Genomic DNA, 15,677 nt, shown 5'->3' with positions numbered 1-15,677 from the left:
AAACCTTTTACGTTCTAATTTTCCAAGTTTTCAGATCTACTTCCATCCACAGTCCGCCTTAATCCCATGTTCCACTTTTGTTCCCTAATTTCCGTGCTATGTCAATGCTTAAAATAAATAAAATGAATAAATAAATACATTGAAGATTTATGCATTATACATAACATAACATGGTACTGTTGGCGAAAGACAGCAATAGCTGAAGATGTCACATAAGACAGGTGATAACTTAGCAACTGTGTTACCTTTGGTACTGTGGTATGTGGAGGAGGCTCTGGGTACTATAGAACTGTAGAATCTAAGGGTTGATGGTAATGTGGTCTCAGGAGCTATGGGAACTGCATTATGTGGTTGTGTTAAGCACTCCATGATGTGGCTGCTGTAGAGTCTGGAGCTAGATTGTTTCAGACCCCTAAGTTATAGTTAATTTAGCTATAATCTGTAGGTGGTGAAGTCTGTGAGACAGCAGAATTTGAAGCTCTGGCTACATCCCTTATTCATTTTTATATCTGTCTTAGTTCTGCAGTTTGGTTTCATCACTATCTTTGTTGCTGCATTCCCACTGGCACCCCTCTTCGCACTGCTGAACAACTGGGTGGAGATTCGCCTGGATGCCCAGAAGTTTGTTTGCGAGTACCGACGACCTGTGGCTGAACGTGCCCAAGATATTGGAGTCTGGTTCTTTATTTTGGAGGCCCTGGCTCAGCTCTCTGTTATTATCAATGTAAGTATGACTTGTAAACGTGATTTGGAGATGGGCGTGGGAAAGTGGAGGGGGTGGGTTGTGGGTGGAGGTGGAGAAAGTGGAGGGGGAGCTGGTTTGGGTAAAGTTGGAGGTGGGTGTGTTGGAGATAGGTGTAGTGAAAATTGTGGATTTATTTGTATTTATAGTTATTGGATTTACTATAATGATTTTATTGAAGGAGCATTCCAAACAATCAATGAATTTGTACAATAAGTAAATACAAAATGACAAAGTGTAGAAAAATACAGCACAAAGAACTAGTGGAGGTGGAAAATTCCCAAACTATTTAAAAGTAAAAATTGAAACAACTCAACTCAAATTTCCACTTTCAAGTTCTACAAACCCCTTCCTAATGAAGAGGGTAAAATCCACACAAGAAGATGAAGCTCCACCCCCAAGATATGGATGACCGCCTGCAGATCTGTACAGTTGAGGCCTGCAAATAGTAGAAGTACATCCATTACAGAGACAGACAGAGGGAGTGCAAGGCAAGATTAAATTAAGAAGAAGAGCCACCCGGTCCCTCACATGAGCCAGTCGCCCAGGCAATCGGGCTTGGGTGAGGAGAAATCAGCAAAAATTCAATCACAGCTCCAAATATAATAGCTCATGTGAGCCCACACTGTGGCTCATCTCCGTGGTCTGTGTGTTTATGTGAAAGTTGTATGGCTGTTGGTGATCATGGCTTTCATGTATTTGCAGTGGTGAAAGACTCAAAAATGTGAAGGTGAAAAAGTTAACACGTTACCCCACATTTATGAATTGTATACACCTACTTTACATGTTACTCTAGCTTCAAATTATGAATTCTCTTTTCCCCTTACATCAGGGTGTTCCTACAATTCTACGAGGAACACCCCATATTCCTCAATACCTCCTTGCCACTCTTCCCACGTCTTCTTTTTGCTCAGTTACATATACCCATTATTCTAACTCTAAACCTAATCTAACTTTAACTCCTTGTCTCACACCCAATCCTAGCCCTAACCCTTGATCCCACTCAAACGCAGCATTGACATTCTTTAGCAATGTCTCACCATTACACTTTCATTACAAAGAAAAATTATTCTAATTGAGCAGTGCCAAAATGTTGAATTTAGAGGACAATTTAAAGAGTATGGTTGGTAGGGATGAAAGTGTTTCAAGGTGACCATATTTGTAATAAAGGTTTGGTATATGTTTTGGTAATTTGGTTACACCAGTGTTAGTTTTATATACAATATGAGGGCACTTCATTCTAAAAACTAAAGGGTGAATTAGGAATCATAATTTGGGGTACTAGTGGACAGCAAGATGTAAATATGGCTTGTTTGCATTGAACAGAATATTATAGGTAATTGTTGTTTTGCGAATAGATTTGGGCAGGTGAAGAGGCTCAATCAGTCTGTTTTGGCATCAGCCAGTTAGAGAGGCTTACTTGGTGTGTGCTAGTGTCAGTAAGGGAGTAAATCCCACTCTGGTATTGGAAGGGAGGGAAAGATTTGGAGTTATATGGTGCATGTGAACAGGGAATACGGTATTCTCCTAAGATAGGAAAAGGAACAACAATGGGGCAAGTGCTGACATCTTTCTTAAGATCTCTAACTTTTTCTGTCTTACCTCCAACAGGCCTTTCTCATTGCATTCACCTCAGATTTCCTCCCAAGACTTCTCTACAAGTATGAGTATGATAACAACCTTCATGGCTATGTTAACTTCACCCTCTCCTACTCCCCTCAGAGCTACGTGTCAAACAACCACACCATGTGCAGGTGAGTGGAGATGCAAGAGTTTCAAAAATAAGCTCCAGAGCCTCGTCCAGGTTCAAGAATCACAACACCACCAAGAAGCTCCATCATTTCATGGCTGAGAGGTCCTAACACCAACAATGGGGCTCCTCTAACACCCAGTTTTAAGCAGCTCCACCAGTCACCACTCTAATCTCAACCACTGTGAGCATCCCCACCCCTAATAGAATCTTCATCACCACCACAGAAGAATTCCCACCCTTCACCATTAGAGGAACCACACCTTACGCTGTCCATCACTGAGATATCTTCACAAAACACCACTAGGGAGTCTTCACAGGACCATTTAGTTAGCTCTACTTACCACCGCAGCAGTATTCCACCATAATTTATCACTGGTTTATCTCAATCCTCGTTATCGGATAGAGAACCAAGCTGTAGTTGGGAGTCACTATCAAAAATGGATGTGACGTTCAAAGAAAGAAAAAAGGGGAGAATACCCTTTTTCTTGAGTCCCCTCACTCACCGGAGTTTCCTCACGGTGACGTGCTTCATCATAGGGGCCATCCCAACCCGCTGCGGGTTGAGGCGTACTGCGACTTGCGAGATACGTAGGAGCACTATAAGTGAGGACTATGTGTGGTGCCGTGTGAAAACAGGGGAGTGGAGTGGTGTGGATTAAAAATATCTTACTAGTGGGCGAAAAAAAAACTTTTATTCGTGCTCCTAGCAGATATATTAAAAGGTGGGGTGGGTCTCTAGGTGTAACCGGTGGTATAATGAGACCGGGACCCTAGTAGATAGCCAACTAGTTTCGAGCTGTACCCCTCAGCTCTTCGTCAGGACTTCACCGGGTCCGTCATGAAAATAGTGGCCAGTCACCAATTCCAAATCCTTAAACACAACTGTAGTCCTAGACTACTTCTCTGCATCCAGTTCAGCCTTTCGCCAATGTACATGGAAAACACCAATCTGTAAAACTTCAAACAATGATAGCTAGGTTCTCGCTGCAGAATCTATATATCTTGATTATCTAGCAAGGATGCCCTGCACAATGAGGAACTAATACTCTTCAGAGTTCAAGATTGCCAACACCATTTGCAAGTCTTGTGAGGGTTCTGTGGCTCCATGGGACATGCAGGCTTTGTGGACTTCACTCATGTGTCTCATATAACACGTCTATCTGAGACACAAAGGCTCTTACGAGGTGGTGGATACACTGCTTGCCCACCTCCAGCCCTTTAAAACTTAAAGCACACATATTCCCACGTCCCAGAGCATCGTGCTTCAGAGCAAGATCTGAATAAATAGGCTATCCCCTGGATCTTGACAGGTGTCTTTACATTCAACCACAAGGGCAGTTTCTTAATCTACCACTTTGGCACGATAAGCCACATCCGCAGAGTTTCCTCATCATTTATGAATTTAAATCCAGCAATCCACCACCACTGAAGTATCTCCACTCTTCACCATTGGGCATCTATATCATCAACCACTAGGGCTTCTCCAGTATTAGCACATGGGCATATAACCATTCTCTACAGAGATTAATCTCCCTTTTATCTGAATTGCATCTCCACCATCCATGTTGGGGCAGCTCCATCCTCAATCATTGTCCACACCATCTTTCATCACAGAGATTTTACAGTCATGTATGATTTGGTCATCGCCATCATTCACCACTAGGGTATCTCCATTATCCACTATTTGGGTACCCCTGCCCTTTACCACAGAGGTATCTCAATTGATCACTGGGCCATCTCCACCTCTTTAGAGGGGTTCTGCCTCCCCACTAAGACACATTGTCCCCTGACGGGGACATCACACCTAACACCTCTAAAGTAGCTACACTTTCTATCTTTGCATCATTGCAATGCTCCACTACTTACGCCTAGCAACCATTCATCAAGTCGGTTAGCCACCCCCCCCTTGAGTACTTCTAAGAAATGAGCCGTCGCAGTCTTCCCAATAATTCAAAATTTGAAATGTCACAAGATACTATCACATATAAACTTTTTAAAAGTTGGTAATGTTTATTTATAAATTGTAAAGTAACTCAAGTTGTCACTAGAACACAAGCAGAAATCCTCATAACAAAATAAACAAAGCTTAAATATCAAAAGTGTATACGGCTAACGAAAACAAAAACCTGGCAAAATAAAAAATAACTTCTACGTTTAATTATGATAAAAAAGGAGGGGAAAAAAGGAAAAGAGGAAAGGGGAAGTAAAGAAGGGTGTAATGCGTAATTTAACTAAAACCCATTGTTTAAATACAACGTATGATATTTGTTCTTTATCAATTACAATCAATAATTAAGAGGTAGTGAAATGCATATAAAAATCTCAAATCACTAAATGTCATTAATACATAAATAATAAGTAGCAGTTAGGTACCGCACACCTCAGGAGGACTTATTAACTTCTTCTTGTGTAACTAATGGACAAATGTTAGAAGACAAAGGGTTGGACAAATGAGTTGTCAAGGGAGACCATAAAATATCTACTTGATATGTGTCTGAACAAAATAGTTAGCTATAAATATATATGTTATTTTAACATTAAGATGAAGAGACCGCCTCTCATCGTTGAAACTACCTAAAAACTACCTTAAAATATATTACCTAATGATAACTGAATGTTACAATCCAAAATACCATTCATTTTATTTGATACTTGAACCCAAAACACCTTAATAAGGGGACAATCAAAAAACATATGTATAAAGTTAAAATTTTGAGAAGAGCAGGGTCAGCATATATTAGTGATAGAAGTATTCATTTTATGAAGTAAGGCAGGTGTAATAAATAGTGCATTATACAGAAAATAAAGAGTTTGCTTAATATTAGCTGCACAAGTGGTACAGTTCTTTCTTCAACTGTCAGCTCATAAATTACCAACACATTCCATTTCAGTGTCATTTACCCAAAACACCTCTATTTTTATTGCTCTCCATTAGGTTACACAGGCTTTAATTTACAATAAATATTAGACGATTGTTTTGTAAAATGATAAAAAATAAAAATAAAATAAAAATAATGAGAAATAAATGATGGGTTGCTATGAATCTGAAATGTAGGCAACATCCTCAAAGCACTAACAAGTTTATCATGTTGCTCATATGCTGAATTAGGAACAGAGTTTCTCCCTTGTATTTATTGCAATCTGTACTGTCTTCATTAAGTAATAAATTAATCCAGAAAATTCTTCTATCAAACAAAGAACTCAAAGCAACCTTTTATTAATTTTAATACATTTTTTACTTTATACAGGAGAATAAAACATTTTAATTTCAGTTAAATTATTCTCAGTACGGAGAAGGAGTAATCTACTTGTATTGATTAAAATTTGTCATGACTACACCAAGGATTTCTGTGATATTACAATTGTTAAGTGGAAATGGAGAAAGAAAAGTGTTCTGTATCCATACCCACACCTAAAAATCTGTATCATGAGAACTGGTGTCATGCTTTCCTTAAAGAAAATTAAATCTGTGAAATTAATTTTACCAAAGAAGCAAATCCCCCCTCTTATTATTTCAAAGGAATTTAGAAATCGATTTTAGTTGTGGTAACGTGATCGGTAGCATAGATAAGCACTTTAAAACCAATAGTAACAATCTAATTGTAAAAAATTCTAGCAATCCCTACCAGGAGAGGTATAAAAGGGACTAACTATTAATACGATTATGCTGGTTTTCTTTAATTCATTCTAAATTAAAATTCATTTTAATGTCTAACAGAATATTCATAAATATTTTTTATTACATCAAGTTAAATTATAAATATGAAACTTCTCACACAAAAAGAATTTAAGTGAAGGATTTCATATTTATTAATAATCCATTTATAACTTGAAACACATAATTCCTCATCATCTCTAGAAAATGAAGGTAATGTCATTTCAGGGACATTCACATACATATGCATGCCATCCATTCCTGCTGATAATCTTTAGCTCATCAATACCAAATTGAAAGGTTTTGATGAGTGAAATTTGGCTACAAAAGGTTATAAAGATAGAACAAAAAGAAAAACAGATATAGGCATTCTTGTCTGACTCCTCTTTTAATTGAGAAAGCATTAGACATTATATAATTAAGAAGAATAGTGTTTCCAAGAGAACAATAGTCTGGCCAACCTGGCCGGACTCCACCCACAATATTATTAGGCGATCCTTACCAGCCCTGTGGGATCTCTGTACTTTCAGAGAAGCCACCCCCATGGATGGACTTCTAAAAGAGCTGAACATTTGGTGCACAGCTGCCCACTTTTAGGCAGCTGCACATGGAACTCCCAAAGGGAAGCAGGAGGATCTTTAAATCATTTTAAAGACATCTGTAGATCACACCAGTTTAGGAATTTTGGATTGAGGGACATCAGTCTTTGATGATTCTGGAGTAGTTGGATCCCTATTTACAAAAAAATCTGATTTCAAGATTACAAGATCAGTCAACTTGTTTTTAGCCAGGGGGGACTTTTTAGAAATTCGTTTTTGTTCTGCCCCTAAATTAGACATCGCCTCCTTTAACAGCAATCTAAATACTTAAGTATTTTGACTAGTCAGTGTCAATAATGGACCATCCAATTGAATTGGATGACCAGTTAGATGCGGGTTGAATTTCAAGATAAGAATGATTCTTATTGGCTCCTTATAGGATAGATGATACGGAATAACCTTAATGTTGTGAGGAGCACAAGTAACTTGGCTAAGGAAGAAGTGAGAGTGAATCAAAACACATCATTACCCAGCCTTTTGGTAAGGAGACTGGTTAAGCTGAAAAACAAATGGCTGCCAGGAAGAAAAAATAAACAAAAAAGGTATCCTTGAAACCTAAAAACGTAATCTAGATAAAGCGGGGATTCAAGAAGGGAGACTGCAGGAACCAAAAGGAGAACCACCTTGCTCAGAATTTAAAGCAGATAAAGCTTGATAGCACTTGGCATCTTGAGGGACAAAACGACCTTTGTTATTTCTCAGATGAGCTGTTAGTGTGACAAGATGAAGAAAATAATAAAGAGCTCCCTCCAGGCAACAAGGTCGCCCTACAATGTCATCCCTCATGTTGCTGATGATACAAAGTGACTTTTCCAGGTAATTAGTCTCAGCCAGAGCAGAGATAATTGGGTCAAGTCACCAGTGGAGCAGTTCAGAACACAGTCATCTCCGCAGGTCCCCAAGTCCCATACACCTTATTTAACTTTTGATGACGTAAAAAATATTAAAACAATATCATACGCATGTAGGTAGATGAGCAATCTGAAATGGTCACAAAGATGACATCATTGCTTTACAAAATTTGGTACATAGACATAAAATACCAAATATTGTGTTATGTTAAGAGAGATTTGTGTAGCACAGCATTGTCATAAGTGTGACCTTGCAGTGCTAATTGATTCAGTTACAGTTTCACACCCACATCTCAAGGAGGTCAGTACAAACTACAAAACCACCCTGAGCCTATCTTCCCTTCTTAATACCTCCATGCTGTCAAACCAACCACGCCCTGAGAAATCTTCTTCACTTGTTGCTATGGAATGTCCTTTACCAATCCTGGTCACCTTGCCTGGATTCCCCACATGGGATGTGCTAAAAACTTGAATCCAGCAGGTTGATGGGGAATGGGCTTAGTTTTTATAAAAGTCTCATTGGACAATACGTCAGCCCCTCATGATTCTGTGCTGCATAGCCAATACAGCTTCCCAAACTAAGAAAACTACTCTCAGAGGTTTAAAATATACAAATCATGAGCATTACCAGCAGTAATACAAGTAGGGCACAGGCTCTCCATCTTTGTGGAGTCACCAGTGTTATATTCAAGTGAAGGACAACCCCATAGCACTCATCCAACCTCCTAAGCAAACTATTTACATACTAAGAATGTCTTTATTGCCAGGCAATGTGCAGCAGAAATGCCTAGCCTCTTAGGAAATTCATTAGAGTGTGCCAGAGTTATTCTAAGAGGTCCATCATTTTCTCCGTTTAGTCCTTCAGCGTCCATGGGAGGGTTGTACATTTTACAAAGGAATATGTGGTCCAGGCGATTCTGTTTTGGTGTCTGATTTGTTGCCCCTGGTTGCGGAAGGGGAACTGCTTTAGAAACTGTTCTGACCAGGCTGCAGTTGACCTGGCCTGTTCTTGAGGCTCCTTCACATATTACCTTCCACATGCAGGAGTTCATTTTAACAATACATTTTGGACAACTTCACTCCACTACTCAGGCATTTTTCAATACCCCGCCACTCAAGAGTGTCCACCCTTTAGTTACTGAGTCAATCAATCAATCAATCAATCAATCAATCAAAATTCTTCGATTAAAAAAAAACATAAAAGATAAACACAGTATAAAACAAAACATAGAGATCAACATCAGCACAAGTTAAAATGTTGACTGCTTCTGAACCCCAGAGAATTTACTGAGTCATTAAGTTGCTCTCTCTTGCTTGTGACAGACCCCTGCTTCCTTTGCTTCTTTATTTTGTGTTGCAGGTACAAGGCTTTTCGCGATGAGACAGGAAGTCACACTCTCTTCTACTGGAAGCTGCTGGCCATCCGCCTGGGATTCATCATTGCTTTCGAGGTGAGGTGTGAGGAAGCCAGGAATGGCTCACGTTGCATGTTTAGGTTTCAGAGGCTAGGCTGCTCTTATGACTGATGGCTCTTTGTAAATCATTTTTGACAAACGTCTTGCCCATTCTTATATGACAGATAGGTAACTTCAAGACGTGCACATGTTGTCAAGTAGTTAATGATGCATTTTTCAAGGTACAGCTAATTACCCAAACAACATGCTCCAAAGGCCACATGCATGACCTCATCTTCCCAATATCCCCAACAATCCAATGTAAACCATCCATACCCTTTCACTACATGCCAAGTCACTTGGATTCACCCTGGACACCAGTCTCACTCTCTAGGAATGCATTGCCAAAAAACAGATGGCCTGTTACCATATCTCTCTTGTAAAGCGCTCTGATATCCGCAAGGGTCTGGTCCGCGCTCTATAAAACGTTCAAAATAAAATAAATAAATAAATAAATAAAGCAAGTGAAACCATTTCTTCCAGAAAGCCCCTTCAGAACTACTGTTCTCCCATACTCACAAATCTCAATTATGGCAATGCCTGCTCCATGGCTTCCCAGACTAAATTGGTCCTGCTTGAGTGCATCTGATACGCCTGAGCATGTCTAATCCATGGATTGAAGAAACAGGATCACTTCACCTCCATCCTGATGGGGCTCCATTGCCTTCCTTTCCCAGCCCAGCCCTTCTTTAAAACCAACTGCATCATTTAGAAACCTACAATGGCCAGCATCCCCACTTTTCTTGCAAACAGTCCCACCATCTCTGGTGGCTCTCTTGGCATACCCGCAGCCAGGACACCATCAGACTGGAGACTAAGAAGTGTAAAAAAGAAAAATGAAGGCAGCAGGCCTCTGAGATTATGGAACAACATCCCAGTGGTCCATAAGGGCCACCCCAATACTGCTTCAATTTAGGAAAGAGGTAAAGATGCACTTCTTTAAAAACAAAATCTAAATCACAATGCAGCAAAAGAAGCTACTACTCCCAGGACCCAGCTACCTTTCTTATCATTTAATGACTGAATGCTGGCATCTGAGTCTGTACGGTGTTGGCTGCCTTTTGGCTATGTTTGTGCTATACATTAACACTTTATTCATATATGGTTTTACAATATTTATGGGTGCGATTTTTAGGTTTGATGTGTGTAGCATTTCTGACATTCATAGTGAACAAGACTTCATCTAATTGGCACCTGGCAAAAGTGTGAAAGAACGCCACCATGCAACCAGAATTCTAAACATAAATAATTCTGAATATTTTATATGTGTGCATGAATGCATTCTAAACTGGACCATAAGCACATAATTAGCAATTTGCTGCTAATTTTCATAGCATGATCTCGGGGGCAAACTCAGACACTACCAAAGCCCTCTTCAGTCAATGCTCCTCACATCAATCATCCAAACAGACCTGGGGCTGTGTTACACAAAGTGCCCCCGGGAGCACAATGGGTGTTTGTGTCTGCTTTGCATGCCCCCAGGACACTTTGGTATTACAGAAGGGGCCGTAGATGCTTGTGCAGTCCCTTCTGTCTTACAAATAACACTGGCGCACATACAGCTCCAGCACCACCATGAGAGGGTGTTCCCTCATTTGCATGAAGGCACAGCCCCATGCAAATTAAGGCATCTCTTTGTCTCTGCACCCGCGCCAAATTATAGACACGGGCGCAAAGGTAAAGAAGCCATCAGAAGACACACTGAATACAGCGCACTGTCAGTGCTCCCCCTGATTATAGCCCTCTCTAGGGGGTGAATGGGGTCCTATGAATCCCTAGACAACCCCTTGCAGGCGATTGCAGTCACTCACTGCACCCGCCTACAAGGGGTTCTCTCACCCGTTTTAACCTCTTGCCTGCTTATGACGAGCCCAGCTCGTCCTGAGCACAGCTCCACTGTGCCTCATGACGAGCTGGGCTCGTCATAAGCAGGCAAGAGGTTAAAACGGGTGAGAGAATCCCTTATAGGCGGGTGCAGTGAGTGACTGCAATCGCCTGCAATGGGTTGTCTAGGGATGGACTCGTCATAACGGCCGCGGCATGCCCACGCGTAAATGATTCCCCGCCTGTGCGGCAGAATCAATTAGTGGGCGGAGTCGTGTTGAGACCAGCTCATCATGAGCACAGCTCCACGACGAGCTGGGTTCGTCATGAGCACCGCGGCGCAGCCCCCCCCGTGTTGTGGGGGAATTACCCCCACGTCGAAGGGGTTAAAAGTGCAGACGGGTCGCTGCCTGCACAGTGAAACACAGAGCGCCTTCACAGCCGCTCCCTATTTCACTTGAATGTGCTACCCCCAGGGTCGCGTGAGTTCACAGCTGCCCTGGAAACAGCGCAATCACTTCAATATGGCTCACTCTCCTTGTTTGAGCAGAGCACAACTTTTCAAAGGTGCGCCTGGCACAAACAAAATAAAATCACTGCATGTGTAATACGGCACCTGATCTTCTCTCGAATGTAGTAAAAACTCAATCCAAGAGCAGAGCATCCCAGCTCTCAAAGTGGTGAATGACAACATAATATTCTTCCTATCTAATTCCGTACAATAGTTGACTAAATGTACTTCAGCACGTTATTGCCTCAAATGGAAGCTTTAGTAAATTTCCTGTATCATTCCTGATCCACTCATATTATGTTGAAGCTGTGTTCTCTTTCCTTTTACATTGATCCACATCCTCTCTCAGAATTTCTGTTTTCTTTCCTTAAGGCGTATCGGCCTTTGTCCTTCTGGTGTCCACTCACTCGCTTCCCAGCAAGTCTTGCACCATATATATCTCTCTAGATATGTGCCTACATACTTGTAAATCAAATCTCTACTAAAATTCAGTGAGAGTAGATGCATCAATCATTACAGCTTCTAGCAAAATAATATTATTTAAATGCTTATAAAGTGCAAACAGATACCCACTCTGGGTTTCCTGGCGCTTTGCCTAACACAATATTACTATTCTTAACTCTGCATCCTCATACACTAGACTTATGCAATGTAATGGCTGTGATATTTTTGTCATGCAACCTATTGCACGCGACACAGTGATCCACAGTGGTGTAGCTAGACCTCTGGCCGCTGTGGCGGCCCCTGAATTGCCGCCCAGTGGCGGTCTGCATGTGTGAGTGGGGGTGGGATTCGGGGTGCTGGCAATTCCCCGTGTCTGCCGTGATGGCCCCAGGTACGAGCAGGGGTGGGGTGGGAGAGGCCGCCGCCCCAAAGCACTTGTCGCCCGAGGTGGACCGCTCCCCTTTGCTACGCCGCTGGTGACCCTCCACCCTCCTCTACCTCCCTTACCCTATGTGGTGTATGTGGGGCAGCTGCACTCTTGCTCTGCCATTGTCTTTAAGTTTTTCAATTGTGTATGAAGACAGAGGATGGTGTTAAATATTTTTTTCTTTTTTTGATTCTCTCTCTCCCTCCCCACATCTCTTCTCCATCCCACCCCTCACTCAGCACGCGGTCTTCTTCAGCCTTCGCTGCATTGATTGGATGGTTCCAGACATCCCAGAGTCTGTGGAAGTGAAGATGAAGAGGGAACGGTACCTGGCCAAGCAGGCACTGGCCGACAACCAGGATGTGTTGCTGACGGTGAGTCCTGGCTCCGGCTCCCCAGGTCAGTGTGCAAGGTTCTTCTGAATGTGTGTTGTGCTTGTGTCACTAGTGATGGAGATCACTGTTTATTGCCAGCAGATACACAATCTGCTGAAATGAGAAATATTTGTTCTGCTGCCTGGGAGAGAGCAAGACTTTGTCGCCCAATCCAGGGAATAAGTGCCCGCTCCCAGCATGGAATAAATATGTCTCTCATTGTGCATTCTATTTATACAATAGGCATCACCAAACAGCTGTGGCTTCTGAGAAGTAGTTATATTGTTGCATCAAATGTATACCATTCCAACTGAGAAACATTGTTATTGACTGATAAAAAATATAGCATCATGCTCAGAAGTAGTAGTCCTGTTCCATCAAAAGCATAGCAGCTCTGCTGAGAAATGCTGGTCCCTTCTCATTAAAGGTAATGCAGCAGCCATGCTGGGAGGAAGCAGTGCAGAAAACTTGCTGAGAAGAATAGGTATTATTATCTTATTACAGATATGGCAGCTTTGCCAACAAGTGCTGCTACGGTACACCAAGAAAAGTTAAACAAATAAATGCTTGTTCTGCTGCAATAAAATATGGCTGAGGCTTCTCGAGATTCCTGATTCGCTCTTTAATGGGAGTTGCGATCCAATCAGAATTCCGAGCAAAATTATCACACTCCCGGGGTTTTCACAGCACATATTCAACAGGCAAACAGAGGAATATATCATTTGACTACAGCCCAGAATGTGGTAATTACATATGGAAATTGGTGCGAAGACGCGGATTTCCCCATAAATTCCGCATTCCTAAAGGGACAGCCCAGGTTAGTGTAGAAATACCGGACCCAGAAATTAGTGAACTAAATGGTATAGGAAGTTTTCATAATTGGGAAATTGAAATACAGGTCTTAGTGTCATCCCATAAAAAGCATAAATCTGTAGAGAAAGAATGTCACAGCCCTATGAATAAACATTATTAAAGAGCCATTGATAATTACTCTCGGATGCATTCCACTCTATCATGTTTTGGCCCACTATGCCACTCTCTACAAGGACCAGCCATATGTAAATCAGACTTGTGCCTGCTCCAATAGGAACAGTCCACCCACCCCAAACTGTCAAGCCAAGTACCCCTGATTGGTCCACAAGCAACTGCAGGCCAGTTTCTGCCTTGTTGAGCCTCCTCAGTGAGGTTCAGCTTGAGTCCATTTGAGGGCCCACTCCTGTTCATACTTGCCACATTTAAAGCTGCTCACCTATTAAAACAAAAAACGATAGGTGGAATGCATAAATTAATTTCAGCTGCTAATAATTACTCAGTCACATTCCACTCCACCGCCCCCCCCCCCCACATGCAGGGTTTATTGGGATTGAAAATCGGCCCGGCCAGGCTGAAAAAAAGTGGCCCACATTTGCGTATTGTCTTGCAAAACACTACTTCCGCGAAATGTTATTAAAAAAAGTGGGGGGGTGGGTAAAAAAACTGCACAGATTAGTTTACACTGATGAAACACCTGAAAACAAGTGAGGCCACTTTTGCTCAGGCCCCCTGCCCCACTCAGTATACATATATTAATGGGCGGGCCCAGTGAGAGAAAGGGACTGACACCTCTGCTGTTGATAAGAGGGAGATAATGGACGCACATTTACCTCTAGAAAGGCCACTCAGGCACCCACTGGGCCGCTGGTGACATCGAACAACATAGAACCGCCAAAATCGGCCCCCAGGTTACTAAAAAAAGCAGCCCACAGCTCGAACTGGACACCGGCCCCTCGGGCATTGCCCGATTGCCCTTGTTACCAATCCAAAGCTGCCCCCATGCCCCTCTAGACAGGGACCGTCTCAAAGCAAGTCAAACTTTTTTCTGCTTCACTAGAAACAGTCAAACCTGAGCTGCTAAGCTACAAGCAACACCAGACTGGTTATGGCCTTTTTGAGTCTCCTCAGTGAGGTGCAGCTGAGCCGTATTGCAGTCAGTAGGGGTCCCACGTTTAGGCATATTCGCCACACATAGGATGCTCACTTAGAAAAACAAAAATATGATCAATGGAATGCTTACATCTATCTCACCCTATCATAGTTAAAAGTCAACATATGAATAAATAACCTCTATTAGAACATTGGAATGTTGGGAGCTCCATTGAAAACAATGGAGTGCTCCGGGCGTATAATGGCTGGTATAAGCCTGGAGCTCCAACATTCCAATGTTTCTTTGTTCACAGCTCTGGCTGTGAACAAAGGCTTCAGGGAACCTGAGGGAATTCCAATCCCCTCACGCTCCAAAAAAGGCTTTGTTTTTTTTGTTATAACATTCTGTCCTCTAGTGACAGAATGTTCTAATAGCCTTATAGCCCTTCGTAGATGGGCTGTACCGCTATTAAAGTCCCTCTCTCTTGTTAAAGGCCCTCGCCTTCGGCTCGGGGCCTTTAACGCTGGAGAGGGCCTTTAATAGCTGGTATAGCCCTCTACGGCGGGCTATAAGGCTATAGTGGCCCCCGCCACTGTGCTGCACCTAGTAATCGGTTACCTCTGCTGTAGTATTATTTCCTGGAGGCTCCTTTTCTGGTGCTGTAATACTTGTGTGTAATAGTCACCTTCTCCAAAACTGTTATCCTGGAGTTTATTAGTCCAGTTCTCAGTGCTGTTATACTGGCATCTAGACGCGCACTGCACAATCTGTAATCATGTCATCTAGAAGTCCATTTCCACAGCTGCATTCGTGGCGTTTAGCAGGCCTATGTCTCACACTGTAATAGCCACCTTCAGCAGTCACTTTGCTCATGGTGTAATGCAAGTGTCTAGAAGACCATCCCCCTCACATAATACTGAACCCTAGCAGTCATTTTCCCAATGCTATAATACTGACCTTGTGATGCGTAGTTCCCTAAATTGTGTTACGCCATGTGTATGAAATGGGAATATAAAAGTGTAGCAACTAGTACCTACTTGCTACTGAGTAGTGCAGCAGATGGGAAGTGCTGGTATTCTCCCTTTCAAATGAGAGAAGTGCAGATGCTTAGTACCTGATACTACTTGCCCATTTAAAGCA

The 15,677-nt window shown here is 42.1% G+C and overlaps 1 protein-coding gene across 1 annotated transcript in view; it reads left to right on the top strand.

The window, feature by feature from the left end:
* Positions 1–15,677, top strand: part of ANO7 (anoctamin 7) — a 257,551-nt gene that overhangs the window by 225,547 nt on the left and 16,327 nt on the right. Inside the window, exons 19-22 of the mRNA XM_086921911.1 lie at positions 519–724; positions 2,354–2,496; positions 8,961–9,051; positions 12,500–12,659. Of these exons, the coding sequence (XP_086778037.1) occupies positions 519–724; positions 2,354–2,496; positions 8,961–9,051; positions 12,500–12,659 (600 nt within the window). The remainder of the gene's footprint in view (positions 1–518; positions 725–2,353; positions 2,497–8,960; positions 9,052–12,499; positions 12,660–15,677) is intronic.

Source organism: Lissotriton vulgaris, chromosome 5 (assembly GCF_964263255.1).
Source record: "Lissotriton vulgaris chromosome 5, aLisVul1.2, whole genome shotgun sequence".
NCBI classification, from domain to species: domain Eukaryota; kingdom Metazoa; phylum Chordata; class Amphibia; order Caudata; family Salamandridae; genus Lissotriton; species Lissotriton vulgaris.
This window is presented reverse-complemented; position numbering and strand designations above follow the sequence as displayed.